This window comes from Plasmodium knowlesi (assembly GCF_000006355.2).
Source record: "Plasmodium knowlesi strain H genome assembly, chromosome: 12".
Lineage (NCBI taxonomy): Eukaryota > Apicomplexa > Aconoidasida > Haemosporida > Plasmodiidae > Plasmodium > Plasmodium knowlesi.
This window is the reverse complement of record NC_011913.2, coordinates 475,727-500,614: the sequence shown is the minus strand read 5'-3', so window position 1 is coordinate 500,614 and position 24,888 is coordinate 475,727. Positions and strand designations below refer to the sequence as shown.

At 39.2% G+C, this 24,888-nt stretch overlaps 6 protein-coding genes across 6 annotated transcripts; 3 read left to right on the top strand and 3 right to left on the bottom strand.

Annotated features, from left to right (window-relative positions):
- Positions 1 to 66: 66 nt before the first annotated feature.
- On the bottom strand, positions 67 to 1,254 carry PKNH_1211800 (shewanella-like protein phosphatase 1, putative; the record flags this gene model as incomplete). Its single annotated transcript, XM_002260134.1, has 1 exon — positions 67 to 1,254. The coding sequence occupies one exon, from the start codon at positions 1,252 to 1,254 to the stop codon at positions 67 to 69; it is 1,188 nt and encodes a 395-aa protein (XP_002260170.1).
- A 1,652-nt stretch (positions 1,255 to 2,906) lies between these two features.
- PKNH_1211700 (pre-rRNA-processing protein PNO1, putative) lies at positions 2,907 to 3,701 on the bottom strand (the record flags this gene model as incomplete). The annotated part of the gene is made up of 1 exon (XM_002260133.1): positions 2,907 to 3,701. One exon carries the CDS (start codon positions 3,699 to 3,701, stop codon positions 2,907 to 2,909), a length of 795 nt encoding a protein of 264 aa, XP_002260169.1.
- Positions 3,702 to 6,240: 2,539 nt separating this feature from the next.
- On the top strand, positions 6,241 to 7,593 carry PKNH_1211600 (nucleoside transporter 3, putative; the record flags this gene model as incomplete). The annotated part of the gene is made up of 1 exon (XM_002260132.1): positions 6,241 to 7,593. The coding sequence occupies one exon, from the start codon at positions 6,241 to 6,243 to the stop codon at positions 7,591 to 7,593; it is 1,353 nt and encodes a 450-aa protein (XP_002260168.1).
- A 684-nt stretch (positions 7,594 to 8,277) lies between these two features.
- Positions 8,278 to 10,527, bottom strand: PKNH_1211500 (conserved Plasmodium protein, unknown function; the record flags this gene model as incomplete). The annotated part of the gene is made up of 1 exon (XM_002260131.1): positions 8,278 to 10,527. One exon carries the CDS (start codon positions 10,525 to 10,527, stop codon positions 8,278 to 8,280), a length of 2,250 nt encoding a protein of 749 aa, XP_002260167.1.
- Positions 10,528 to 13,316: 2,789 nt separating this feature from the next.
- Positions 13,317 to 22,342, top strand: PKNH_1211400 (acetyl-CoA carboxylase, putative; the record flags this gene model as incomplete). The annotated part of the gene is made up of 3 exons (XM_002260130.1): positions 13,317 to 21,617; positions 21,729 to 21,943; positions 22,093 to 22,342. 3 exons carry the CDS (start codon positions 13,317 to 13,319, stop codon positions 22,340 to 22,342), a joined length of 8,766 nt encoding a protein of 2,921 aa, XP_002260166.1.
- Positions 22,343 to 24,125: 1,783 nt separating this feature from the next.
- On the top strand, positions 24,126 to 24,770 carry PKNH_1211300 (mediator of RNA polymerase II transcription subunit 6, putative; the record flags this gene model as incomplete). Its single annotated transcript, XM_002260129.1, has 1 exon — positions 24,126 to 24,770. One exon carries the CDS (start codon positions 24,126 to 24,128, stop codon positions 24,768 to 24,770), a length of 645 nt encoding a protein of 214 aa, XP_002260165.1.
- Positions 24,771 to 24,888: the final 118 nt, after the last annotated feature.

Below are 24,888 nucleotides of genomic sequence, written 5' to 3'. Positions count from 1 at the left end.
CCCAGACTACTGGGATATTACCGGCAGATTGCCAACGAAGCGACTGATAACCCAAACGAGTTAGCATCAGCCTCCATTCGGGGGAGAGAGAAGTGTTTCCTTCGCGTGTATACAGAAGCTCTGTTTGTTTGGGCTCCTCAATTCTATCTCCAACGAATCGCAATATTTGCTCTTCTTATTTACTTCAACATTTAAGTGAACTGATTTGAATATCCCATTCTCCGCAACAAGGTAGTTTGGATATGGCTGTCCGTTGTTCATGAAAAGGCTCATCCCCGTGTCGATGAGAAAAAGACCACCATTGCAGTACGTGCTAATTTCATGTGTCATTTGTTTAGTGTGCCCTACGACTAAATGTTTGGCCCCGTATTTGTTAAAAACGTGCGATAAAATTGCGCAGGCTTGTTTTTCATCGTATGGAGCTGTGCGTGAAACATGATCATACCAAAGGACACCCTCCCTATTTACGTAGTCCCTGGATTTATCGTAACTGAGTATTTTACACATGTTCTCAATTTGTAGCCTGGTCTTTAAACGTATGGTTTGTAAGCTAAGTGAGGAAATCTGCTTGCTTATCCCCGCGTGAACAAATAGAATGTCATTCACTTTAGCAATTACTGGTAGACGAATTAACTTTTTGAAATATTCCCCTGCAGTGGACACAAAATGGAATAATCTGTAGTTGAAATTATTTTTAAAAAATATTTCCACTTCTTTCTGATTTACGTAATTGAAATATCCGCACATATTTAGTTGTTCGTGATTTCCCATGATTAATAGAACTTTGCTTTTTTTCAAAGGTGCTTCTTTCTGTAACTTAAATAGATAATTATAGATTAATGGGCCATAAATCCCTCTGTCCAGTACATCTCCTACCTGAACTAGCAATACATTTTCTGCAATCCATTCATCATTTTCGTTTATTAAATTTGCATGTCTTAAAATAAGCTTCAAACTTTCCATATCTCCATGAATATCCCCTATGGCAATTATTTTTCCCTCCCATTTTAAGTTATCATATTTTTCAAAGTAGGAGGGGTCCAGTTTCTTCTTATCTATTGCTAAAGTTTTTAGTAAAAAATCGTCCTTCGCCTGATTGCCGACGGTTACCTTTGCGGATACGCCAACAATTGGCGACACCAACGATTGAAGTAACTGGAACGGCTGGAGCGGCTGGAGCGGTGTGGACAAGAGGAGCAAAATCTGCAACAGACAGAGCAGTCGCAAGGCGCCCATTTTTAGTCCACCCGCCATCTTTCACTTACATATACTTGCATAAGGAGCGGGTGACCCCCCCCCTGCGCTATTGTCCAAGTGGATGACGTGGTTGCACGCACACGGTAATGACACTCGGTGGTGTGTGCTTCAGATACATAAAAAAAATGGGGAACCGTGACAACTACCCACTGGGAAAATAAAGTTCGTCTCGAGGAAGAAGCTAATCGATAGTGAACTTCTCAACATGGGAGGGATATGAAGGACCCTCCATGGATGCTATTTCTACAGCGCGTATATCAGGTGCGGGATAGGAGTACTCTGCGCATGATTCACAGTCTGTGTAAGGGGGGCGCCATGTGTGTACGTATGTATATATACGCACATGCATGCGGATACACATGTGCGAATGCCTGCATCCAAGGGAGGCTGACAGATAATGGCTTCACAAGAGGACAACATTATTCTTTACAAAACTGTACACCCGTGTGCAGTCGCAAAAACACTTATAAATACCACTCGCGGGGAAATTAGTTCGCCAAAGGTAATTACACCTTGTGTAACTATTTTTTCGGTACATGTTTTCCTCCAGATTTGCACTTTGCAATTTTCTACCGACTACGCAGGTTCCACATTGTGGTGCGTTTGTGTGGGGGCGGAAAAAAAAAAAGTGAAAAATGGGAAATAAAAAAAAAAAAAAGAAAGGAATAAAAAAAAAAAAAATGGGAAAAAATAAAATTAATATAAAAAAATAAAAAAAATCGAAAAAAGGAAGTGAAAAAAAAAAAGAAAAGAAAGAAAAAATAAGAATAAACGCAGATGCAATTTTTTAAAACATATCGTGAAGTACGCGGCGCACAGGGGTGACAATTCGTTTGGTGAACTTCCTGCAGAGTTAACTGCTTCTTTACACTTGCACAAGAGGTATCGAAAAGTTAACAACGCATTGCATCCTGTTAGGAGCGTGCCTGCAGGTATTTAGGAAAATAACCAAGCACCATACACATATATATATATGTATGGACCTCCGTTGGCATACTTTTGTACCAACTTGCGTGCGTGTGTATGTGCTCCTCTTTGTCTGCACGCTTGGGCAATGCTAAGGTGTGGTTATTCGCGTTCGCGCGGAAGGGGTTCTTTTCAATTTGAAAAATCGGCCCCAAATTGGTGCTTACATTTACCCCTTTCTGATGAACACTTGCTTGGCGCGATAAATGGACCAAGCGCACAGGCGGGGAGGCCCCTACACCTTCCCCATACATGCCTGCGCTCAAAACGGATATTACAAAATGATCAAATGGGGTTTAACTAGTTTTCGCATATGCGTTGAAATTTTTTAAAAAACAAGAAAACTAAGAAAAAAAAAAAAAAAAAAAAAAAAAAGTCGTCGGTAAAGACGTTCGGCAACCTCCATGGGGGGGGTCACCTTCTCATAAAAAAATAAACTTCCAATTTGTCAAAAAAGTTCCACTTGTAAAGTGTGTATGAGGGGAGGGGGCTGTTGATGTTGTGTAAACCGCATGGTTACATCATCCAGATGTAAGAGATAAACCCCCCCTTCTTCATGGGTGTCCATCGTATAATATCTACCGTAGGATAATGATCCCATACGCATTTAACTCTCTATTGAGGGAGAACATCGAAGGTGTAGCATCGCATTCCCTTCAAGTAAAGGCGCAAAGACAGATCCCCTAAAACCTCTCCTTCATCCTCTTCGCGAGGATATTAAGTTTGTTAAAAATTTTACCCTGTGTTGAACCAAGAATTAAACTACAGATGGAGTATCTAGCCATTTTGATGTTATTGAAACTTCCCAAAATATGAATTTTATCTCCTGCTATTACTATTCTTGTTTTTGTGGCATTTTCTATGGCATATTTTGTTGCCCCGTTACTGCCACATATTCTGCCAATGCACCTGGACAGGTGATCCCCTTTTAATATTTTTACATCCTTCACTTGAAAGCTTTCTATATATAAATCGTCTATCCTCAGTAAGGCTAATGAATCTTCGATGGTGAATCCAAGTAAGTATGCCTTTATATAGTCGGAAGATTTTTGCAAGTTATTTTTATCCTCAGTAAGTTTACATGTCCTCACTTGTATTTTGTCCCCAACCATTCGTATTTCTAACTTTAAATGGGTCACAATTGGCTTGATTAATTCCATCCAATTGGTTTTTATAGATGATATGCGATGCTTGGGGATGGTAAGTATTCTCATTTCGTTATTGTTAAACGTGCTACTTGTGTTTTTCCTATTTTTTAAAATTATTTTATTTTTCACCTTCTTATTGTTGTCTCTATCTTTTTCCTCCAAAATATTTTCCATGGTTAAAATGTTTCTTGTGTTTCCATTATCCGGTTGTTCTATCTGATTTGAGTTTTCCTCATGGTCTACTTCCTCGTGCTTTTTTTCTGCTTCTTTTTTTTCAATTTTCCCCCCCCTCGCTGAGGAGCTCGCCTTGTTCGGCATGCGTTTCGTCATTTCGCTTGTCACGTGGAAGAATAACTCCTCGGGAATTACCTTCTCAAGGACAGTTTACCTATGCATATGGCTTCTACTCATACGTATGAGGGCCCTATGATTTGCTCATTTAGGGTAACAAAAAACAAAACACTTGGAGGTGGGGGGTAGGATATATTTATATACTAATCAAAGAGGAGCTTGCAAAATTATATACGTAAAAATGGATGTCATAAAATTCGAGCCTCTCCAAGTCACCGCAGATGTTCACGTAAATGCGCTTAAGTATGAATCGACGTTTACGTTAGCCTGTAAAAAGGATAAATTCATTGCGGAGAATGGCTCAGAGCGGGGGTTGCTTCAAAACCAGCCGTTGTTTGAAAAAAAAAAAAAAAAAAAAAAAAAAAAAAACATATGTACAAATAATGCGTTGCAGAATGAAAAAAAATAATATAAGGGGAAAAACGTTGAGGGGAAAATTTTATTAATTTTGAGAAACCGCTGGGCGACGTACAAATTATAATTACCTCATGCCGCTCGACGGGGGAAAGCTTACCCATACTATATGGGGGTTGTCAATCTATGCACATGCGAAAATGTAAAAATATAATTATGATTTTATTTTCTTAGATTTGTTTCATGTGGCACCTTAAAAATGGCGCATCCCCAAAGCAAGTAGAAGTTTTGCTTCTTTACGTTTAGCGACGTTCTTAGCAAATGTACGCGCATTATGTGTTTTTTTTTTTTTTTTTTTCCTAGGGAAGAATTTCCAGGCCTCCTGACGACTTTAGGGTTTTTAAATGCGCAGTAGGCAATATTGCTTCCCTTGGAGAAGGAAAGCACAGGCAGGACAAATATGCCAGGAAGAAAAAAAAAAAAAAAAAAAAAAGGAAAATGAAAAGTTAAGCGTAAGGGGAAAGGCATACCGGACGGAGCGAATGGCAAAATTGGGTCATCAAGTCTGGTTTTCCTTAATGTGGCACCTGCGGATAAAAATGTTGCGGAAGGCACGTCGAAGACCACGAGTTACAACCGTCTTACGTAGAACCGAAGGGTGAAGCGCCTCTCCTTGGAGAAGCGAAGCCCTGACGAAAAAAAAAAAACAAAGTGCAATTAGCGCAGAAAGCATTCAGGTCGTAATAAAATAATTCGCAATTTAACCCCGATAAGCGGGGCTGTTCCAATTGGGGGCACCATTAATAACGGAAAGAATCGTTCTTGGTCATGTATATATATCAATGGGAAAATGGGAAAAGGAATAAAAATATAAAGCCAAACATTGCCTTAACTAATTTATTGCCGGATTGAATTCATCCCCTAAGTGGGAACGTGCACCAAGCTGTAGATGCAAAGTCCATGTATCTCGGAGTGGCACTCAAATAGGTTATGGCACTTTCTAAAAAAAAAAAGATGGTCCACTAGAAAGGAAATTCCATCCTAATTGGTTGCAGGTCGGTTGCATGTAAATGCGCAATTTAGGGTGGTGCTAAGCTTATGGTAGTACTTTTTCTTGTTAGCGTCCCGTTTGGAGTTTAATTTTTTTTGGGAACCACATGATGGAGAGGGAAAATTATTCCCTTTTTTTTCTTTTTCTTTTTCTTTTTTTTTTTTTTTTTTTTTTTTTTTTTTTTTTTGGAAAGAAAATAAAAAAAAATAAATAAATCACCTACGCGAGTAGGAAAATACATTAGTAAAGTTCAGAAAAAGGTTAAAGAGGCATATTCAGATGCATGCATTGTTTAGCCTTTTTAATTTATGCCACCAATTGTAAATACATAAACTACCCTGAGTAGTAAAAGCTGAAGCCTTTCCCATTTATGGCTAAGGGTAGTTGCAGGGACGAATGCATTATAGGCATACATATAAATACGACTAGCACGATGCAAACCTTCCCAAAAGCAAAAACGAAGAGGAATCGGAAATGTGCTTTCCCCTTTTTAGCAAAGTAAAAGGTGGTTGATCTGTTTCTTATCCAAAATATTTTGTTTTATTCGATTTAGTAGTTTTTTTCTTTTTTTTTTTTGACAAAACACTTTTTTTGCGAGGGAAATCTGGTGAATATCGCGGAGGACTGATTTGCCTCGCCAGAATTGGGATGCGCACCTAGCTTCGAGGGCCCGCGTGCATTCGACTTTATTATTCGCATGGGGCACAATACATGCAAAGGTGATATACACATATATATGCACGCACGTATGCATGCGCGCCCCTTCCGTACATCCGCATTTAATTAAGACGCCGCAAATGTCCTCATGGACAATCCGTTACGCAAGCCCAGGCGTAATCCTTGCTGCGCAGTTCCTATTTGGATTTAGGAGCGTATAGACGGACTGGCAAAAATACGTCGATCGTGCTTTTTCCATCTTTAATTTTTTCTGTGCGTGCGTCAAATTTTGCAGACACGTGGTAGAAAAAAGTGGACGCACAGTTGGGGGTAGTGCGCAACGGGCCATTACTCTAAAGTCCTGTTGCTAAATCGGTACGTGGGCATAGCGGCCTATATCGTTATACCGCTATATATTTTGCAAACCAAGCTGGAACTGTGTGCGCAAAAAGGAATATGCAAGAATTTGCGCTGAATAAGAAGGAAGTTGGGCTGAGCAAGCCCAGCGGCGTAGACGAAGATGCAAAGAGAGACAAAAGGATGCGAGTGGCTGACATGTGCGAAATGAAGAAAAAATCCATTGAAGATATAGAAGGGCTAGGCGAGTACGACATAGACAAGAAGGACGAGCTGGAGGAGGAGTCGTACTACAAGTTACTGTCAATAGCATATGCCCTAGTAGCAATTATATCAGACGCGCCCTATTTCCTAATAGTATCAATGGGTGATTATTTCAGGCAGGCATTTAATGTCAAGGATATACTGATAACGGAGTTTGCTCTAATGGAAAGCATAGTGTTCATCGTTGTATGTGTATTTTTACACCTCATTGGAAGTTACAGATTGAAATGGAATTTGTTCCAACCACTTCTCTCCACACTCTTTTTAACATTAATATATTTAGTGGTGTGTTTCAAGACCGACTACATAGGACACAAGATAGTTATTTTCAGCGTTATACCATTTGCAATAATAGCATGTGTTATAAAAATGACTACAATGAAAATATGTGTTCTCTTTAGAAAGCAGTACTGTACAGCGTATGTTTGTGGATTGTCCCTATCCGGATTTGTGGTATTTATTTTGTACGTACTTGGAGCCTATGTCTTCTTCGCAGATGATGAAAATAAATTTCGTAAAATGTTTTCCCTCTTTTGTGGAGTCTTCTCATGCATTGCGCTAACAGCCTTTTTTATTTTGCAAAAAATTTACAAGCTTCCATTTGTTGAGAGACTTAGAGAAAAATATGAAGATAAAGGATTCCTCATTAATAAAACGATTTTGGTGGACTCTGTGAAATCCATTTCTGTTGTTTGGGAATATGTTATTATTGGCTTCTTAGCAAATTTCATAGCATTTCAGATTTACCCTACAGTTTTTCCTATTTGTATTAAATCGAGCAAAGAAATGAAAGGGCTCTTGTCTGGATTACTACTTTTCGGAGACTCATCGGCCCATTTGTTGGTTCACTTTTTGGATTCCTACTTTTTGAAGATGAATTTCTGCGCCTTCTTCTTTATCAAATTAGTGATGATTGGATTTTTACCCATTTTTGCCAGTTTAGTTATTTACCACAGTTCAATTTTTTACAATTCTTACTTTTTAATGGGATTATCCTACGCCTTCGGATTTTGTCACGGGATTTTGTCTAACTCTGTTTTCGTGAAAATTCCTGAAGTCTGCAGAAAGCGGAAGAAGGAGCAGTACCTCAAGTTGGCACCCAACATCGTCTTCTTGGCCTTCGTGCTGGGTACCATGATTGGCGTCATCACGTCTAAGCTGCACGTGATCCTCCTGACAGGGCGCTAGGGAGTCGTGCAGTTTGTTTGGAAGCGGCTCCTTTGAAGTAGTAAGAAGATGCAAGACAGAAGTTGGAAAATCCCACCTTACCACCCCATCGTGTTATACTCGAGCATATGCACAACAGGGTTTTCCTCCCCTTTTTTAACATCTCACCCCCGTAAAAATTTTTTGATTGTACCATATGTGTTTAATTAAATTCGCCATTCTTTAAAAGCAATCCGAATTTGTCACCCTACATTCATTTCCAATTTTTTTTTCTTTTTTTTTTTATCTTCATTGAAGTTTTTCTTTCCTCCTGATTTAGTCATAATAATCGTCTGGCGTGTACACGCGTATGCGCTTGTATCATTACGTGTTTTTTTTTTTCTTCTTCTTCTTTCTTTTAATCCGATGTTGTCTACATCATTCGAAGTAGTTTCTTTTTTTTAAGTTGAACCCTGGTCGCGCGACCGGGTTGTAACTCTTTGTAAATTAAAAAGTGATTCAATTAAAACACAAAACGGAGTCGACACAAAAAAGGGCGGGGAAAAAGAATAGCATACAATGATACTGTGTTCACAAAAAAAAAAAAAAAGGTCAAAGAAATGGACACATAAATCTACGCGCGATGTTATAATTTTACGCCGCTAAAAGCTTTTCTCCCTTTCTTTTAACCAAGCTGAAGCATAAAAGGGGTGTAGAAAGACATCCCTAATGGACCAGGTGCAGATATGAGCACAGCTTTGCTCCGGGGGCACAACCTCTAAAGGAATACGCGACCAGCATTTTTAAAATATCCTCGTATAGTTCCCTCGAAAGTTCAATAGTTTCCGAATTAGGAAGCTTCAATTTGGATTCCTCTTTTATGCAAAAGAATATTTTCATCACTTTCTGGACACCTAAAAAATTGGAAAGATCTTTTACCTTGTCCAAAATTTTAGAAATATAAAGTGTCCTTATGAATATCCTCACTTCGATTATTTTCCTTTTTTGGTTACTCCTTAAATAAAAAAGTGTTGTGTTTTTTTTTTCACATTTATAGTGCATATATTCATTTAGAAAAAGTACATGATTGTAATTTTTGAAGATATTTCCCCCATTTAATGTCATTTTTATTTTGTGCTTAAGGAGGTACAGCTTGGGCGTTATCTCCCCGCATGGGTTGAGATTTCCTCCACTGTGGTCTAATCTGAGACCTTCGTTACTGTTCTTCGGGGTGTCCTTCTTCTCCGTGTGCTTTCTCTCCCCATGGAAATTTTCCTCTGAAAGGAGTACATCGTTCGTTTCCTCCACGGCCTGCTTTTTCTCCATTGGGGCAACGTCCAAATGATGGATCAAATTTGCTCTATCTGCTTTGCTTTGTATATATGGAAGATCCCCAGGGCGCATCAACATAGTGGTATTGTCCAGTTGTGTGTACATCCCTCGGTGCACCTCGTGAAGTGAACCAAGAAAAACATCTTGAAGCTTATCACTCATGTTCTTATTTTTGTGGCAGGAATACGTGTGATTTCTTTGATTTTCTAAATATCCAAGGGTATTGTAGCAAAAATTACAAAAAATTAAACAGCGAAAATGATCCAAAGAATTTGCTTTAACAGCTAGGTGACTCTCTTTTACTAAGCTAAAATGAAAAAACAAACAATTGGGGAAGAGGAAAATATTTCGGTCAACATTTTTTAACCCATCAAAGGAGAAGGTGGTACATTCTTCGCAAAACGCGTGCTCCAAAAAATCTGCCGTTTTTAAGTACAGGTTTGGCAAAATAAAATTAACATCTCCACATATGATAACGTCTTCATTGCATGATTTACACTGAAGGGTACTTTTCTGCATCCTTAGCATGTCGTGTAATTCTTTATTTATGCTGGACTGGACAATGTTGTTTTTTTTTCTGCCTATGATTAGGTCTAGGAGGATGCATATGTTCAGCCTTTCATTTAGCACAAAGTGGATGGATTTGATCTTGGCACTTTGTACTGGCAAGGCGGAGGGCAAAAATAGATACTTGGCCAAATGGGCCCTTTCAAAGATGGGAAAGTCTTTCGAAAAAATGTTTTTTTTTCTCAACAGGTGGTCTGTATCGAAATGGTTGTCTCTAAAGTTTTTTTCGCTCCTTTGTTGTATATTTTCCATTGTATGATTATTTATCTCACTGGAGTGGTATCCCCTTCGGTGTCCTACATTCATCGGTGTGTACTCCGTCCCACTTTTAGCTTCATCCTCCTGTTTCGTATACAGAGGGGAGTGTGTTCTCCCATTGAAGCCTTCCCATTCAACTCCATTCACCAGACACTTTCCATCATTTCTCGCAGAACTTGTTGCCTTTCCACTACTCGCTTTGACCTCCTTCTCTTCATTATAAATTACACTCCTTTTATTTCCTCCCTCTACATTAGTGTATGCATTGTACAGGCTGCTCTTCCTACGTGGCAGGGGGGAGTCAGATGGGGTGTTATTTCCGTCTGTGAAATCATCCAAGGGTGAATTCTTTTGCTTCAACTTTTCTCCCTCAACTGAAACGCCAGGACGTTTGGAGGAATTGTCATATAGTAGCCTCAGCTTAATTTTATATAAATAGAAATTTCGAATTTCCTTTTTTTTCTTAATTATGATAGACGCCTTGGTGCAACTGAGGAGATTCTTTGATGTTCGTAAGTCGGTCAGGAACGCCTTGGCCCAGCTGCTAAATTCGATGTTCAGGGACACTATGTTTTGTTTCGGATAGTATTCCGCCTGCATCATAGTGTGCTCATAGGGAGGGGCTACACGAAAATGTACGTATGTACAGTAATTACATGGGCATGAGCACGATAATATGCTCGATAATATGCGCGGTTTTATGTGCTTGCTACTACTATGCCTCCCGTCGGGGGGCCTTCTTGACAGGGCAGAGTGGTAGTCGGGGTAATTTTCCCTGTGATAATTCTCCTTCCAGGTTGGTATGTCAAATTGTAGCATTCGACTGGGTTCAGTCAGAATTTATGCTCCTACACTCAGCACTCCTCATTCTTCATCTATAACTTTTGGTAGTTTCCTACTCAGTTGGAAGTTCTCAATTTTGGTGATTTCCTGGATTTATCACTATCTCTAATTCTTTTTTTTTTTTTTTTTTTTTTTTTTTAATTTAAATGCAACATGGATTCCTTTCCCCGTGTAGCCATTTCAGTCGTCGTGCTTCCCCCATTTTTATAACGTTGCATGCAATTTTTTTTTTTTTTCCCCCGCATTCCTTCGGGGCGGGGCAGATTCACCCAGTTGCCTACTTCGCTCTGCACGAGCTAGGGCGCCATTCGGTTTTTGCGCCTTCGATTTTTCTTCACTCGCCTTGGGCTGGGATTGACGCGACAAGATAAAAAAAAAAAAAAAGGTGTGCCCCTGTCTCCTCTACATTTTCAAATAAACAATATTTACCAGGTAGCATTTCTTGCGTGCCACCCCGCAGACTTGCAAGAAAAAAAAAAAAAAAAAAAAAAAAGAGGATTCGTACAGTTAACAATGTCTTCTATCTGAATGTTGTACGAACAGGATAAGAAAAATTAGCGTCAATTTTGTTTTTTTATTTTTCTTGCAAAATGGCCTTTCAGCGGTGTGCTCTAAAATGTTGCCGTGAATAATATTTTTCTTTTATTAATCATTTTTGCGCCCTTCATGTAGGGATAAATTCTCCAAAATGTGCTTTACAAATTTGTTCTTTCGAGGGGCAGGGGATGCTTTATGTAGTGAAATTAGTGCGTGCAAAGGGGGTCATTTTTTTTTTTTTTTTTTTTTTTTTTTTTTTTTTCCTTAAATAAGACACCCCCTCTTCTATATGGGAAGGAATTTTAAAGTGGCATGCAGGTGGCCTACTTTGGAGGAACCCTGTTATGCGCATGATAAGGGTATAAATGGGAGTATGTAAATATTCATATACATAAGTATAGGCCCTGCATTTGCGATTGCGCGAATTTACTCCAAGTGATGTGCACGCATACCCTTTCTGTGTATGCCGCGCCCCGAATGTGTACACAAGTGTACGCGTGCCCCATGTAGGCAAGGGAGGAATATTGCAAAAAACGTGATTTTATGCGGGACAGTGTGAAGGAGGAAAAATCTACATTACTTTTTTTTCGTTGATTTATGGAAAAGTTAACTGATTTTTATTGAATTCTGCAAAAATTTGAAAAAAAAAAAAAAAATACTTTAAATGTAGCCCCTTTTTTTTTTTCAGCGCACTCTTCAGAATTTTGCAGTTCTGTCACGATTTCCCAATTACACCGAAGAAGAAATGGTTAAATCCTTGTGCGTCTACGCACGGATAATTAACGAACATATATACACATATGTAAATATAAATGCATACATACATAGGTAGGTACGCATGCACGTGAGAATTCTTTCGATACTTATGTCCCTCACACGAATAAAAATCACGTTTTTTTTTTTCCCCCCGCAAAATAAATTCGCGCCTTACGGAAATGTACTTTATTCCCGGAAAAAAGAATAATTCTTCACACCCCTGTGTTTGTGGAAATTCATAAATGTGTCAAAAGAAGGAAAAAAAAAAAATTAAGAAAAAAAAAAAAAAAAAAAGAAAAAACTAATAAGATGCTTATGTATGTGCATTTGTACCTACTTACATGTGCTTATGTTTGTACCTACTTGTATGCTCCCTTTTTATGTTTATATGTGGAAAGCAACGTCTTGGAGGTATTTATTAAAGTGTGAACGAATTTTGCCTCAAAAAGAAAAGAAAAAAAAAAAAAAACATGCGTAACTGCATTGATGAAGTGAACGATTAAATGGAAAAAAATGTAACCACATATTTTAAAAAATCAAGTGAAGGTGAAATTTAAGTAAAACGTTGTGTACAATTTTTTAAAAAAAAAAACGTCACCGCAAAAGCAACGTTTGGAAATTTAAAAAATTTGTGTGCTTGTAAAAGTGGAAAAGTATAAAAAATAAATAAATAAAGGCAGAGCAACATTTGACAAAATTTAGATACTTGTGTTATCAAATTTTTGTACTTGTTAAGTGGAAGTTTGTTTTGCCTACATGTGAGTATAATTGTGTTTATATTTTTTGCAATTTTTTCTTTTTTCTACCCCCTACTTCGCCTTCCTTTTCCCGCTCCTTTATTTTCCATAAGAAGAACAATTCATTCAAAAGGTGACTTTTCTTTTTTTCCTTCGCGCCGCGTCGCGCGCAGCTTTTGTTTGTAGAGTTGTTTCAGGGCGAGCTTTTCGTGGTGCCACATTCGTAACACGATTAGTGACACACAATTATTGCATACGCCACTCAAGGAGGGCATGGCTTTCTCAGTAGTTTGTCCCTCGCCTTCTACGCCAAGTTTTTTTTTTTTTTTTTTTTTTTTACAACAAATTTGTTCGTGTAATTGGTATGTCCACGCGGAAGGGTTCGAATCGTTTTTAGTGACCGTGAAGACCAGACAGACGGAAGGAATATCAAGCGTGCAGGTGGAAACTGGTAGCAGGTTGATGGCGCCAACAAGGCCTTTACATGTGTTAAAAAAAGGAGAAAAAAAGAGAATTACGTTTGCATGGAAAGTGACAGTGTGTACTTGGGGAAAATAAAATAGCCATATCTCATACTTACACATACGCAAGTATTATATATTCACGCCGTATGTAGTCACGCTGTATATAGGTGCACACTGTATGCAGTCACGTAGCTCGCCCATCCTTATGTGTGCACGCCTCGCCGCACATTCAGCAGCACCGAAAGGCAATTAAATGGGGTAGAATCAGAAAATGGTTAATGGCCTCACAGGAGCATTTTCGCTTGTTCTGTTATTCCAAAACTTTGTAGAGCCCATAAAATATAACAACACGAATTGCTATGTACACATGCATAATAATGTCAATAGAAACAACCTTATCAACACAGAAACGAGGGAAGTATATCAGAGTAGAATAAAGGGAACCAAGAATATTCTTCATGAGAGTTACAGGAACAGGTATGTACCACTCTTCGTGTCCAAAGGAACCGAACTGCTAAGTTCGTTTTTTAAGAATAATAGACGGAGAAGTGGAGATAACTCGACGAATATTTCGAAGAACGGGAAGAAGAGTTCGCCGTCTTCGTTCAAAGAGAATAACTCCCCGCGTGCCACTATATGCAGATCTTCAAGTGGGAGAAAATGGGACTCAAGTAAGGGTACCGCGGAGCAAAATGTTGCTCACGAGAAAGAGTGCACTGAGCAAAAGAGGACGATTGAGGAATTAACAGATGAATTGCTTAGCAGCCTCAGTAGTCACACCGATGAAGGCTTTATGAGTGTCACATCGATTGATCGCAACAACAGGAACTACATACCAGGAAAAACTCACCACCCAAGGAATATGAACAATGAAAATGGGAAGAGCGACGACAATCTTTATACGAATTCAGCTAGTTACAGCCCAGGAAAAATGTCCGATGTATTCTCAAACGGGGATTTTGCCAAGGAGAGTGTCAGAAGGAAAAACAACATAGAAGACAATCTCACTTTTATGATGGATCTGATTAAGGAATCCTCTCCCATACCTTACAAGGGTGGCGATGTGATCATTCCTCAGGATCGTTCGGGAGATGTACTAATGGATGGTAGACGGCTAAACAAAGGGAAGGTAAAAAAGAGGAAGAAACATCTGAACAGACTTTATTACAGCTTTAGGGGCCATAATGATTTTCTCTCCCGAAAGGAGGGTACCCATGGGGGTGATGTGTGTCTCGGCCCGGTAAGTAACTCTCCTGTACAGCAGAAGGAACGAAACCCGTTACAGGGAAGGGTGCACCGTACCAAGGCGCAGAATTTTCACGACGGTGAGAATGATTTTGCTTCTCCTGCCATTCATTCAAGCGACTCCAACGATTTCCTAACATATGAAGAAAAAGAGAGGGCAAAGGAAAAGGCCTATAGGGAATACACAAAGTACATAGAGGAGAGAAGGTACCCATATTTTAATTTCGTAAAAAATAAGAATGGGAAGATAATAAAAAAATTACTAATTGCAAATAACGGCATGGCAGCGATGAAATGCATTTTATCAATAAAGGAATGGCTATTTAAATCTTTTTCTGAGGAAAACTTAATTAAGATCATAGTGCTAGCCACAGAAGAAGACATATCAAGCAATGCAAAATACATTTCGTTTGCCAACAAAGTTATAAAGGTACCTCCTGGAAAAAACTCCAACAACTATGCCAATGTTCAGCTAATTGTGGATATAGCAAAAAAGGAACAAGTGGATGCCGTTTGGCCAGGATGGGGACACTGTTCAGAAAATCCCCTACTCTCCACCATGTTGGAAAAGGAGAACATCATTTTTATAGGACCAACTGGAGATGTAATGGAAGCCTTAGGAGATAAAATATCTGCTAATATTCTGGCACAAAGTGTAAATGTACCAGTTGTAAAATGGAGTGGAGACAGCATACGAGTTGATAATTTTGATAAAAAAATTAGTGAAGATATATACAATAAATCTACCATACATTCCTTAGATGCCTGTATAAAGGAGTGCCAACGGATTGGATACCCTGTTATGATAAAAGCATCACAAGGAGGAGGGGGGAAAGGTATTCGGAAAGTGGAGAACGAAGAAGAAATAAAGAAAGCCTACACACAAGTGCAAATGGAATTACCCAACTCGCCTATCTTTCTAATGAAAGTCTGTAGCAACGTTAGACACATCGAAATACAAGTTGTTGGGGATATGTATGGTAATGTATGCTCCCTTAGTGGAAGAGACTGCACGACCCAAAGGAGGTTCCAAAAAATTTTTGAAGAAGGGCCCCCCTCAGTTGTACCTCCGAATATTTTCCGTGAAATGGAAAAGGCATCCATACGTCTAACAAAAATGATAAAATATAGAGGTGCGGGAACTATTGAGTATTTATATGACCAGGAGAAGCAGACTTATTTTTTTCTCGAATTAAATCCTCGACTGCAGGTGGAACACCCCGTGTCGGAGGGCATCACCAACACGAATCTTATTTCGATACAGCTACAGGTGGCCATGGGAATTCCCCTCCAGAATATAGATGACATTAGGAGGTTGTACCGAATAGGGGAAGGGCACGGGGACGCGAGTTTTCGTTCGCCGATAGGGGCCTTTCACAGGTTAGGTTCCCCATGTGACTACACCCCTCCTCCAAATGGTACGAGCGAAAGCAGCGGTGGTGCTAGTATTGACTGCGATGATGGTAGTAAGAATGGAGGAGACCAAACTAATGAATTCTCCCCCGCCCGCGCGGAACAGATGGATCCATTCGACTTCTATAATAACAGGCCACACGTGAGCAACCACGTGATTGCCGCCAGAATCACTGCAGAAAATAGCAACGACAGTTTTAAGCCCACTTCGGGAAAGGTAAAAAGAATCCATTTCCAAAATTCGAACGACGTGTGGGGATACTTCTCAATCAATGATGGATCCGTGCATGAATTTTCTGATTCACAAATTGGGCACATTTTTGCAAAAGGAGAAACGAGAGAAGTAGCTAGAAAAAATTTAATCCTCGCATTAAGGAAATTAAACATAGACGGAGAAATAAAGACAGGCACAAAATATTTAGCAAAAATTTTGGAATGCAAACCATTTATTGAAAATAACATAACGACAAATTGGTTGGATACAATTATTGAGAAAAAAAAATATATATATTACAGCGCAGTACATATAATAATTTTGTGTGCCACGATTTTTAAACTACTCATTCATTTTATCAAGGAAAAAGAAGTTATTGAAGATGCGCTCAATAGAGAAGACATTGGAATTAAGCCACAGGAAGATGCCTTCACTAATTTAAAGAGAGAAGTAAAAAATGCGTACGTGTTTGATATCGTATTTGAAAATGTGAGGTACAATTTTAAGGGCTATAACACAGGGGAGAATCTTTATACTCTAAAAATTAATGGACAAGAAATCGAAGTTTTAGCAGATTATGATAAAAAGAACAATAAAATATTTGCGAGCTTTTTCAATCACACTTATTTGTATACATGTTTAGAAGACAGCTTAGGAATCCACATGCATCTGGATAAGGACAGTATTTTTATCCCCAAGATTAGTAACCCATTTCATTTGGTGTCGAATACGAATGGGAAAATTGTAAAATATTTGATAAAGGATGGAGAGAAGATAGAGAAGAATGAAGACTATATAGAAGTCGAGGCCATGAAAATGATAATGACATTTAAGTCTACAGAGAAGGGTATACTCAGGCACAAGATGTCGGAGGGTACCATTGTAAAAATAGGGGATCTCCTGGGAGTGATTGAGGAAAACTCTCTTGATAGTAACACTCAGCGGGGAGAGAAAAACGAAATTAAAACCTTCACTGGACATTTGGACTTATCGAATAAGTATGCATACGAGTTAGAGGAAGCAAGTCGACTGTCATATCCCATTAAGGGGGAAAATGTTATGCTCGGTTCTGTCCCCACGTATGAGTCTACGGAAGGTGTCTGGCCCATTAGTGATCAAAAAATGGGAAGAGGTCATTTGTATAAGGGAACTGCAAATTGTGACGATGAAGGGACACTGAGAGTTGTGCCAAACCATGCGTCAAATGAAATGCATCGTCTGAGTGAAAATGCTGCTGGGACACAACACGGTATGGATGCCACCAAGTCAGAGGATACCTCCTTCTTCTCCTCCTTCGAACAAGACGAAGTATCATCCAAGGAAGGAATCACAAAGAATCGGCTATTCCTAAAGCAGAGGAAAAATATATTCCGCTTATTTGCAAGCAAGAAAACCAGTGATAAGAAGGAACATACCGCAGCGAGTTACGTGAACGAGAAATTTAATTCCTTCAAGGAGTACCTGACTAGTTTGAGTTCGTCCGACGAAAGGTCGGCGGCACCCACCAGTGTCAGCACGAGCGTCAAGGTGGAGGCAGATGTGGACGAATCTGCGCAGATGGGAGTGGACGTAGCCGCGGAGTCGAACAAATCGTACTCCAATTCTGAATCCAGGGAGTGTGCGAATGAGTCGTCCAGTGCACACACGGTGAATGATGAGTCGGGAAGTGCTCACCAGGGGAAAAACTCTACTGGCCTTAACTCAACCTGCGAGAATTCTTCAACTAGCGAAAGGAGGAACCGTAACGAAAATTCGTCGAGCGAAGTTGTGTCCACGAGGAATGCCTCCAATGAGAAGACGTCCAACGAGGGTACGCTCAATTGGGGCACGGAAAATAAGGAGGCATCGAAAACTTCATCAAAAAGTTCATCAAAAAGTTCATCAAAAAGTGCATCAAAAAGTGCATCGGAAGGAACTTTCAAATGCACCTCCAACAGTCGCACACAAGTGGGGGGGGATACGCCGGGGGTGGATTCTCCAGGTGGTCACCCGTCCACCGCTGAAGAACCCAGAAAGGAACAATTCCTTTTAGACATCCCGAATATGAAGAGAGTAGAATATTTACTAAAAGGATATGAGCAGGATTACGAAGAATGCTTCAATCAATTAGTGAAAAATAAACGAAACTTCATCCCTAACATTATTTACATTTTAAAAAAGTTTATAGAGTACAATTCACTATTTGCTGAAGAAGAAAACATCACGCAGGTAGAAGTTTACGATATTTTGCACACCAAGTTTAGGAACGAGAAAAAAAAAAAATATGAAATTGCCCATGCATATACCTATAACTATTTAAGCATAAAATTTGTTTTATTAGTTTTAAAATACTTACTAGACAGTGGGTTATCTTCACTCAGTGAAGTGCCAAATGACCTTCTGGATAAACTAAAAGTGATAACATCCTTTAGAGGGAAATTATTTGGCAACATAATTCTACTGACGAGGGCGATAGTACACATGGCGGAACGTATGCGCTTGGTTGATTTGGTAAAAGGTGCATTAAACGATAGGAGTCACCTTTCTGGTGATAAAATTAGCCAACTGGAGGAACACATAAAGATAAAGCAGAGCATCATTACACGGTCAAGATTGGGACAATTTTCAACTGATACATTTACGCCCTCTTCTACTTTGATCAGCTATAGAAACTATTGCGAACGTGTAGTGAATACATTTTTGGGGAGTCCTTCAGACGTGCATATGTTCCTTCCATCCCTTTTTACCACAGAAAATAAGAGCACTCTTCTAGAAATATACGTTCAGAATTTGTATAAACACTTTGATATCAAAACGGAACTAGTGCGTGATGATTGCCTTAAATTTTTTATAAACAATTCGGAAGAAGAAAATTTACTCATCCTAAATGAGAAAGGTACTGTATATGTGGATGAATTTATGGACAAAGGGGGAATGAATCCTACCGATGGACGTATAAAGAGCATTCATATTATTAACAGAAATGAACATTTCCCTAATGACTATGAAGGAAGTGTAGAACATATAAAAAATATGTGTAAGCATTTATACATTTATCACTATTTTGGGGAGAGGTACGGGGATGTTTACGAGTGGGGTGGAGAGGGATACAGCGGGGAGGAGATCCACTCAGGGCGAAGGACAAATCTGCTACCCTACCAAAGATATATTTTTTCCTTTGAAAAGAACTGTCAAAATTATGACCTAGAAAGTGTAGATGAGAAAATATTTAAAGGTACCAAAGTATTCCTCGGGATGTACAAAAAGAATAAAAAAATCCAGTCGCTATTTGCAGAGAGGGTGATCCATGTGTGTAATCTTCCAAAGGGTGAAGTGTCTGTACTGAGGGAAACTCCACCAAAAGGGGAGAATATCATGGCAAGACAGGACTTATCCCATGTGATGGAGAAGGAGTGGTTCCAAGACGCACTCACAGAAGAATTTAAAGAAGCGGTCAATGATATAAAAATAGCTAGACTGAACCCGAAAGTGCAGGACGCAAGGCTCAGCAGCTACATAACTTACCATATAGTACTAGATGAAGTTAAAGACAATGACGCAGACGAATTAAATATAATTGTAGAGGCGTTGAAGAACTTCCTCAATAGGCATAACGAGTTTCTTCTAGAAAACTACGTGAACGATGTATATGCATGTGTTTACAGAAAGGGAGGAGAATCTGCCAAGGGGAGACTCAAATTGGAACCAAAAAAAATACTAAGATTGCACGTGCTGTTTGATGGAGAAAATAATGTAATCGAGGAAGTTGGAAGTGTACCCATCTTTGACGTTGACGCGTTGTACTTAAAAAGAAAAAGGGCTAGAGATATAGATACGCTATATGCCTACGATTTTGTGAAGGCTATAAATATTTCCCTAAACAGGATGAATAACGGAGGATCCAAGGATCTGTTCACATATGTGAATAGCGTAAAGGAGTTTAAGCTCGACTTGGAGGCACTACATGGAGTGGAAGATTCCAAGGCGGAGGGTAACATAGCGAAGCAATCCATGTGTCATACGGGTGGGTTGTTTCCTCGGCATGATGGCCTCAGCGAAGACGAAGTAAAGATAAGAAACGCGCTGTATCTGTCAGACAAGCTAAACGTAGGCCAAAACAAACTGAGCGTCATTGGTCTGTTGATGAACGTGAAGACAATCGAATACAAAGAAGGCAGAGATGTCATTTTTATCATAAATGATATAACTACCCATGGTGGCTCATTCAGTGTAGTGGAAGATCAGTTATTTTATGCCATATCTAGCTACGCGAGGGAGAAGAAAATTCCGCGCATTTATATATCGTGCAATTCAGGTGCAAGAATTGGGCTGTACAATTTTTTGATGGATAAAATTCAAGTCAGTTGGAAAGACGAAGAAAAGAAGGAACTGGGGTATGATTATATTTATATAACAGAAGAGGTCAAAAATAAAATATCCAAGGAAGACATAATATTTTTAAAGGAAGTTATTAAAAATGGGGAGAAAAGATACATAATTGAAGGTATAGTAGGAAACTTAAATAACCATATTGGAGTGGAAAATTTAAGGGGGAGTGGTCTTATCGCTGGTGAAACATCCAAAGCATATGATGAAATTTTTACCCTATCATATGTTACCGGAAGAAGTGTTGGCATCGGTGCTTACCTTGTTAGGCTCGGGAAAAGAACCATCCAGAAGAAAGGCTCTTCCCTTTTACTAACAGGGTTTAATGCCCTAAATAAAATATTAGGAGAAAAGGTCTATGTCAGCAATGAGCAATTGGGAGGGGTAAAAATTATGATGAGAAATGGCATATCTCAACTAGAAGCTCACAATGATCAGGATGGTGTGGACAAAATTTTCAAGTGGCTATCCTATGTACCCAAAACGAGTGACCATTATTATGATGTTATTGAGGAGGTGCGCCAGAAGACAAGTGGAAATAGCTACTATGAGCAGGGTAAGGTAGAGAGCGCAGAAAGGGAAGTAAAGAAACTTTTCGAGGAGGAAGAGAAACCCACATCGGAGAAGGAACCTCCAAAAGTGTACTTCCAAAGAATTAACGACATAGACATGGATAACATACAAAACGCAGATGTAATAGAACTTATAAAGGGAACAGACACGAAGCAGGGATTCTTAGACAAAAATAGCTATTTCGAATACATGAATGAATGGGGAAAAGGGATAATAACGGGGAGGGGAAAATTGGGTTCCATCCCGGTGGGAATTATAGCTGTTAACAGAAATTTAGTAACGCAAGATGTTCCGTGCGATCCAGCATTGAAGACCAAAGCAGTGAGATCAACACAAGCACCATGTGTTTTTTTCCCGGACAATTCATATAAAACTGCTCAGTCTATTGAAGATTTTAATAAAGAAAATTTACCCCTATTTGTTTTTGCCAATTGGAGAGGGTTTTCAGGTGGTACAATGGATATGTTTAACAGTATTTTAAAATTCGGATCAATGATTGTTAATCAGTTGGTTAATTACAAGCACCCCGTTTTTGTGTACATCCCAATTTGGGGAGAGCTGAGAGGTGGATCATGGGTTGTTGTAGACGAAACGTTGAATAGCCAAATCATCGAGATGTATGCAGATACGAACAGTAAAGGAGGAATTTTGGAGCCACCCGGAATTGTTGAGGTGAAGTTTAGGTTACCAGAAATAAGGAAGCTGATGCACGGTATTGACTCGTCTATAATTACTCTGGACAAGCGGCTGTCCGAAGCGCAGGTAGGTTCATAGTGGAGGTACAGTGGTGTTAGTTCAACATTCTTCTTACTATGCATCTGCACGTTCCCAACCACACCGATGTGCCCATCACTTATTACCACCCCGCTGCAGGAGGATGGCGTGTCTAAAATAAAACAAGAAATAGAGGACAAAGAAAAGGAGCTATTGCCATTTTATTTACAAGTGTGCCACAGATATGCAGATCTTCACGATGTGTCGAAATGCATGAAGTCCAAGGGAGTGATTAGGAAAATCGTTCCTTGGGAGAAAGCCCGCTCCTTCTTTTACTATCGCCTCGTGCGGCGCTTGTTAATGAGCACGTTGAGGTAAGCACCTCTATGGGGGAAAATAACCTCTCCTACATACATGTGTGTGTATCTGCGTATGTAGGCATCTGTGTTTATTTGTATGTACCATACATGCTACCTGCAGAACCAACTGTATAAGCGATTGTCCCCGCTTCCCTCCCCTTTAGCAGAAAATACGGAACTTCTTTGACCCAAAGTGAAGAATTCAAAAAGCTCACCAGTGACATCACCTCCTCCGACGAGGACGACTACGAAGTGTGCAGCAAAATTTTGAATGAAAATACGCTGAGGGATATAGAGCGACTAACGAAGGATCTGCACCATCAGAAAACGATGGACGACTTTTACAGGACCTTTCAAAGTTTGCCCCTACAACAGAGAAGGGAACTCTTTAGTAAGCTGAGTTCACATCAGTAGGGGAGAACACAAGGGCAGCATCCAGCGACAGGATTTTGCCACCACATTTTGAGATCAGCATTTTTTTTTTTATAAGCCTTTTTTTTTTTTTTTATTTCCTTTTTTTTCCCCCATCCCTCCACCCCCTTTGTCTTTTTCCATTTTTTATTAACAAGTGTTGTGTTGTGTTTTTCTTGGCTATATATTGCCAGTCTTTTTATTCATTATCCCCCATTTTTTTTAAAATTCTGCACGCCTTCTTCCCCCCGAATTTCACTTAGGCAAACGCACATGATGGATGTGTGTTTGTGTTAATTTTATTGTGCCCATTTTTACATTCATTCGCGAATGTATAGATTTTATCTTCAACCATTTCGAATGAATTGGAGGGGGGGGGAGTGAAGCGACAAAATCATGTACAGCGCAGAGACACGTAGTTCAAAGTGCGCTGTGGGTGTGCACCTATGTGTAAACATGAACGTGCGCGTCCCGCAGTTCAGCCTCCTTACGAGCCCTTTGCGAAAAGTACATTTCATCATTTGTTAGCAGATATGTAATTAAAAAGTAGATATTAACACAAATTTAACCTTCCCCTATTTATAGTTCTTATTCCTCCTTTTTTTTTTTTTTTTTTTTTTTTTTTTTACTGTCCTGTAGTATTACACATTTTGTTGATGGAAAAGAAAAAATAAAGTCAGCAGAGGGGTGAACTACTTGATCGCACAGGGGTGTAGACCTGCGCATGAAAAGAGATAAATTGAAAAAGGCGTTAACGGTGATTGTACGTTAAGATGTTGGCATATGAACGGTGAACAATTAGCACACTCAGTGGAAGTAACTCATCCATTACGGTATCGGCGTTATTTGTTTTTGGTTTGCCGTTGGTACAGATTTTTCCCTTTTTCGGGAATAATAACTTAAGGATGGCAAATTGTTCCTTCCGGCAACTTCAACTAAATGCGGCATGTGAGAAAAGATTCGCATTGCTCCTTGGGCAGGATTACACTGTTCTAATTTTCGCTATCCTGGTTTTTATCTGTTCCGTTTTTATTTTATTTTATTTTTTTGGTGCGCAACACTGTCATTGTTCGATCGATCATAGTGTAGTCTCTTCATACCACTTGGCTTGTGTCGTGGGGGGAAAAACGGCGCAAATCACAAATGTAGGGGAAAGCACAAAAAAAAAAAAAAAAAAAAAAAAAAAAAAAAGGGAAGAACTAATTATATTTGAAGGGGGGGGAATACATACTTCTCTTCTTTTTTCAAACAATTGGGGATTCCTTTTAAAGAAGCGCGGATGATACCTTTTCCTAAAATTGTCCATACCGAGTGAGCGCCGTTTTCTTCCTCCAATTGTGGAGTGGTGCGTGTATGTAAGTGTATCATTTCCGCTTAAGAATTAGGAGGAGAAAGCGAGAGTAACCCCCTCGACGATTCAATTTTTCTTTTTAATGAATGCAAGGTTATGTTTTGCGTATACATGTTTGGAGCACATGCGATAAGTCCCATTGGGATTTTTTTTTTTTAACAGGGAGAAGTACACTCGCCCCAAATGGGATATGAAAAAGAATATAATTTCGCAATAGCGGAACAACGCCTACATTGGTATTGAAAATTTAGGACAGGTGAAGGACCCAACCCTGGGGGGAAGATCAACCAAATATATGTCAAGTGGTGCAGATGTGCATGCACAGATATATATACGTGTGAGCATACACGTGTGTCTGCTTCTCAAAGAGTTGGTAGAGTAACCTGCTAATCAGGTTATTGGCTAATCGTCTGGTTGCCCCCTCCTTTTTTTTTAATGGCCAACGGAAGAACCGAAATTATGGCTGTCTCGGAGGAGTACTACGAACCAGTGGTGAAAAAGGAAAACAAAATCGAATACGTTGATAACCTATATTTATCGAAGAATATATTGAATAACAGAGAAAATGCATTGAATTATTTTTACACTTCTCCATTTTACACAAGTAGAAGCCATCTCTCTTTAAATGAGAAAATACGGGTGGGGAAAATAATCAGTGATGATGAAGAGGGATATTTATTTGATATCACCTACGATAATTTAGCTGTTTTAAAAAAGAATGAGCCGGAAGATTTGGTCAGCATACACATTTATTACAACACAAATTCCATTTTTCACATTTCCCTAACACATAAATATAACGTGAAAAATATTATGTGCAAAAAAATCATTCAAATGTTTTGTATTTTGAATGGCAAGATCTACAGTTCAAGATCTTTCGGGGAATTACTAAACAATAAAATTGCCAACATAGTACGTAATGTGGAAAAGTTTTACGACTGTGTTAATAACATGATGAACTTTAACATTACGTCTAACTACAATTTTGAGAGGAAGATGGATGAACAGTTAGACAATCAGCATATGAATTACCGCCTCGAGGATGTGTACATTTCCACTAAAAAGAAAAAAACAGGCTAGGCGCCTCTTCGGCATATCGCTAAACATGTGGATGCTCCTTTGATGAATTAACTGGGGTTCTCCATGTATGATCCGATGTGCGCACATGCGCAGTAATATGTACAATGCAAAATGTATG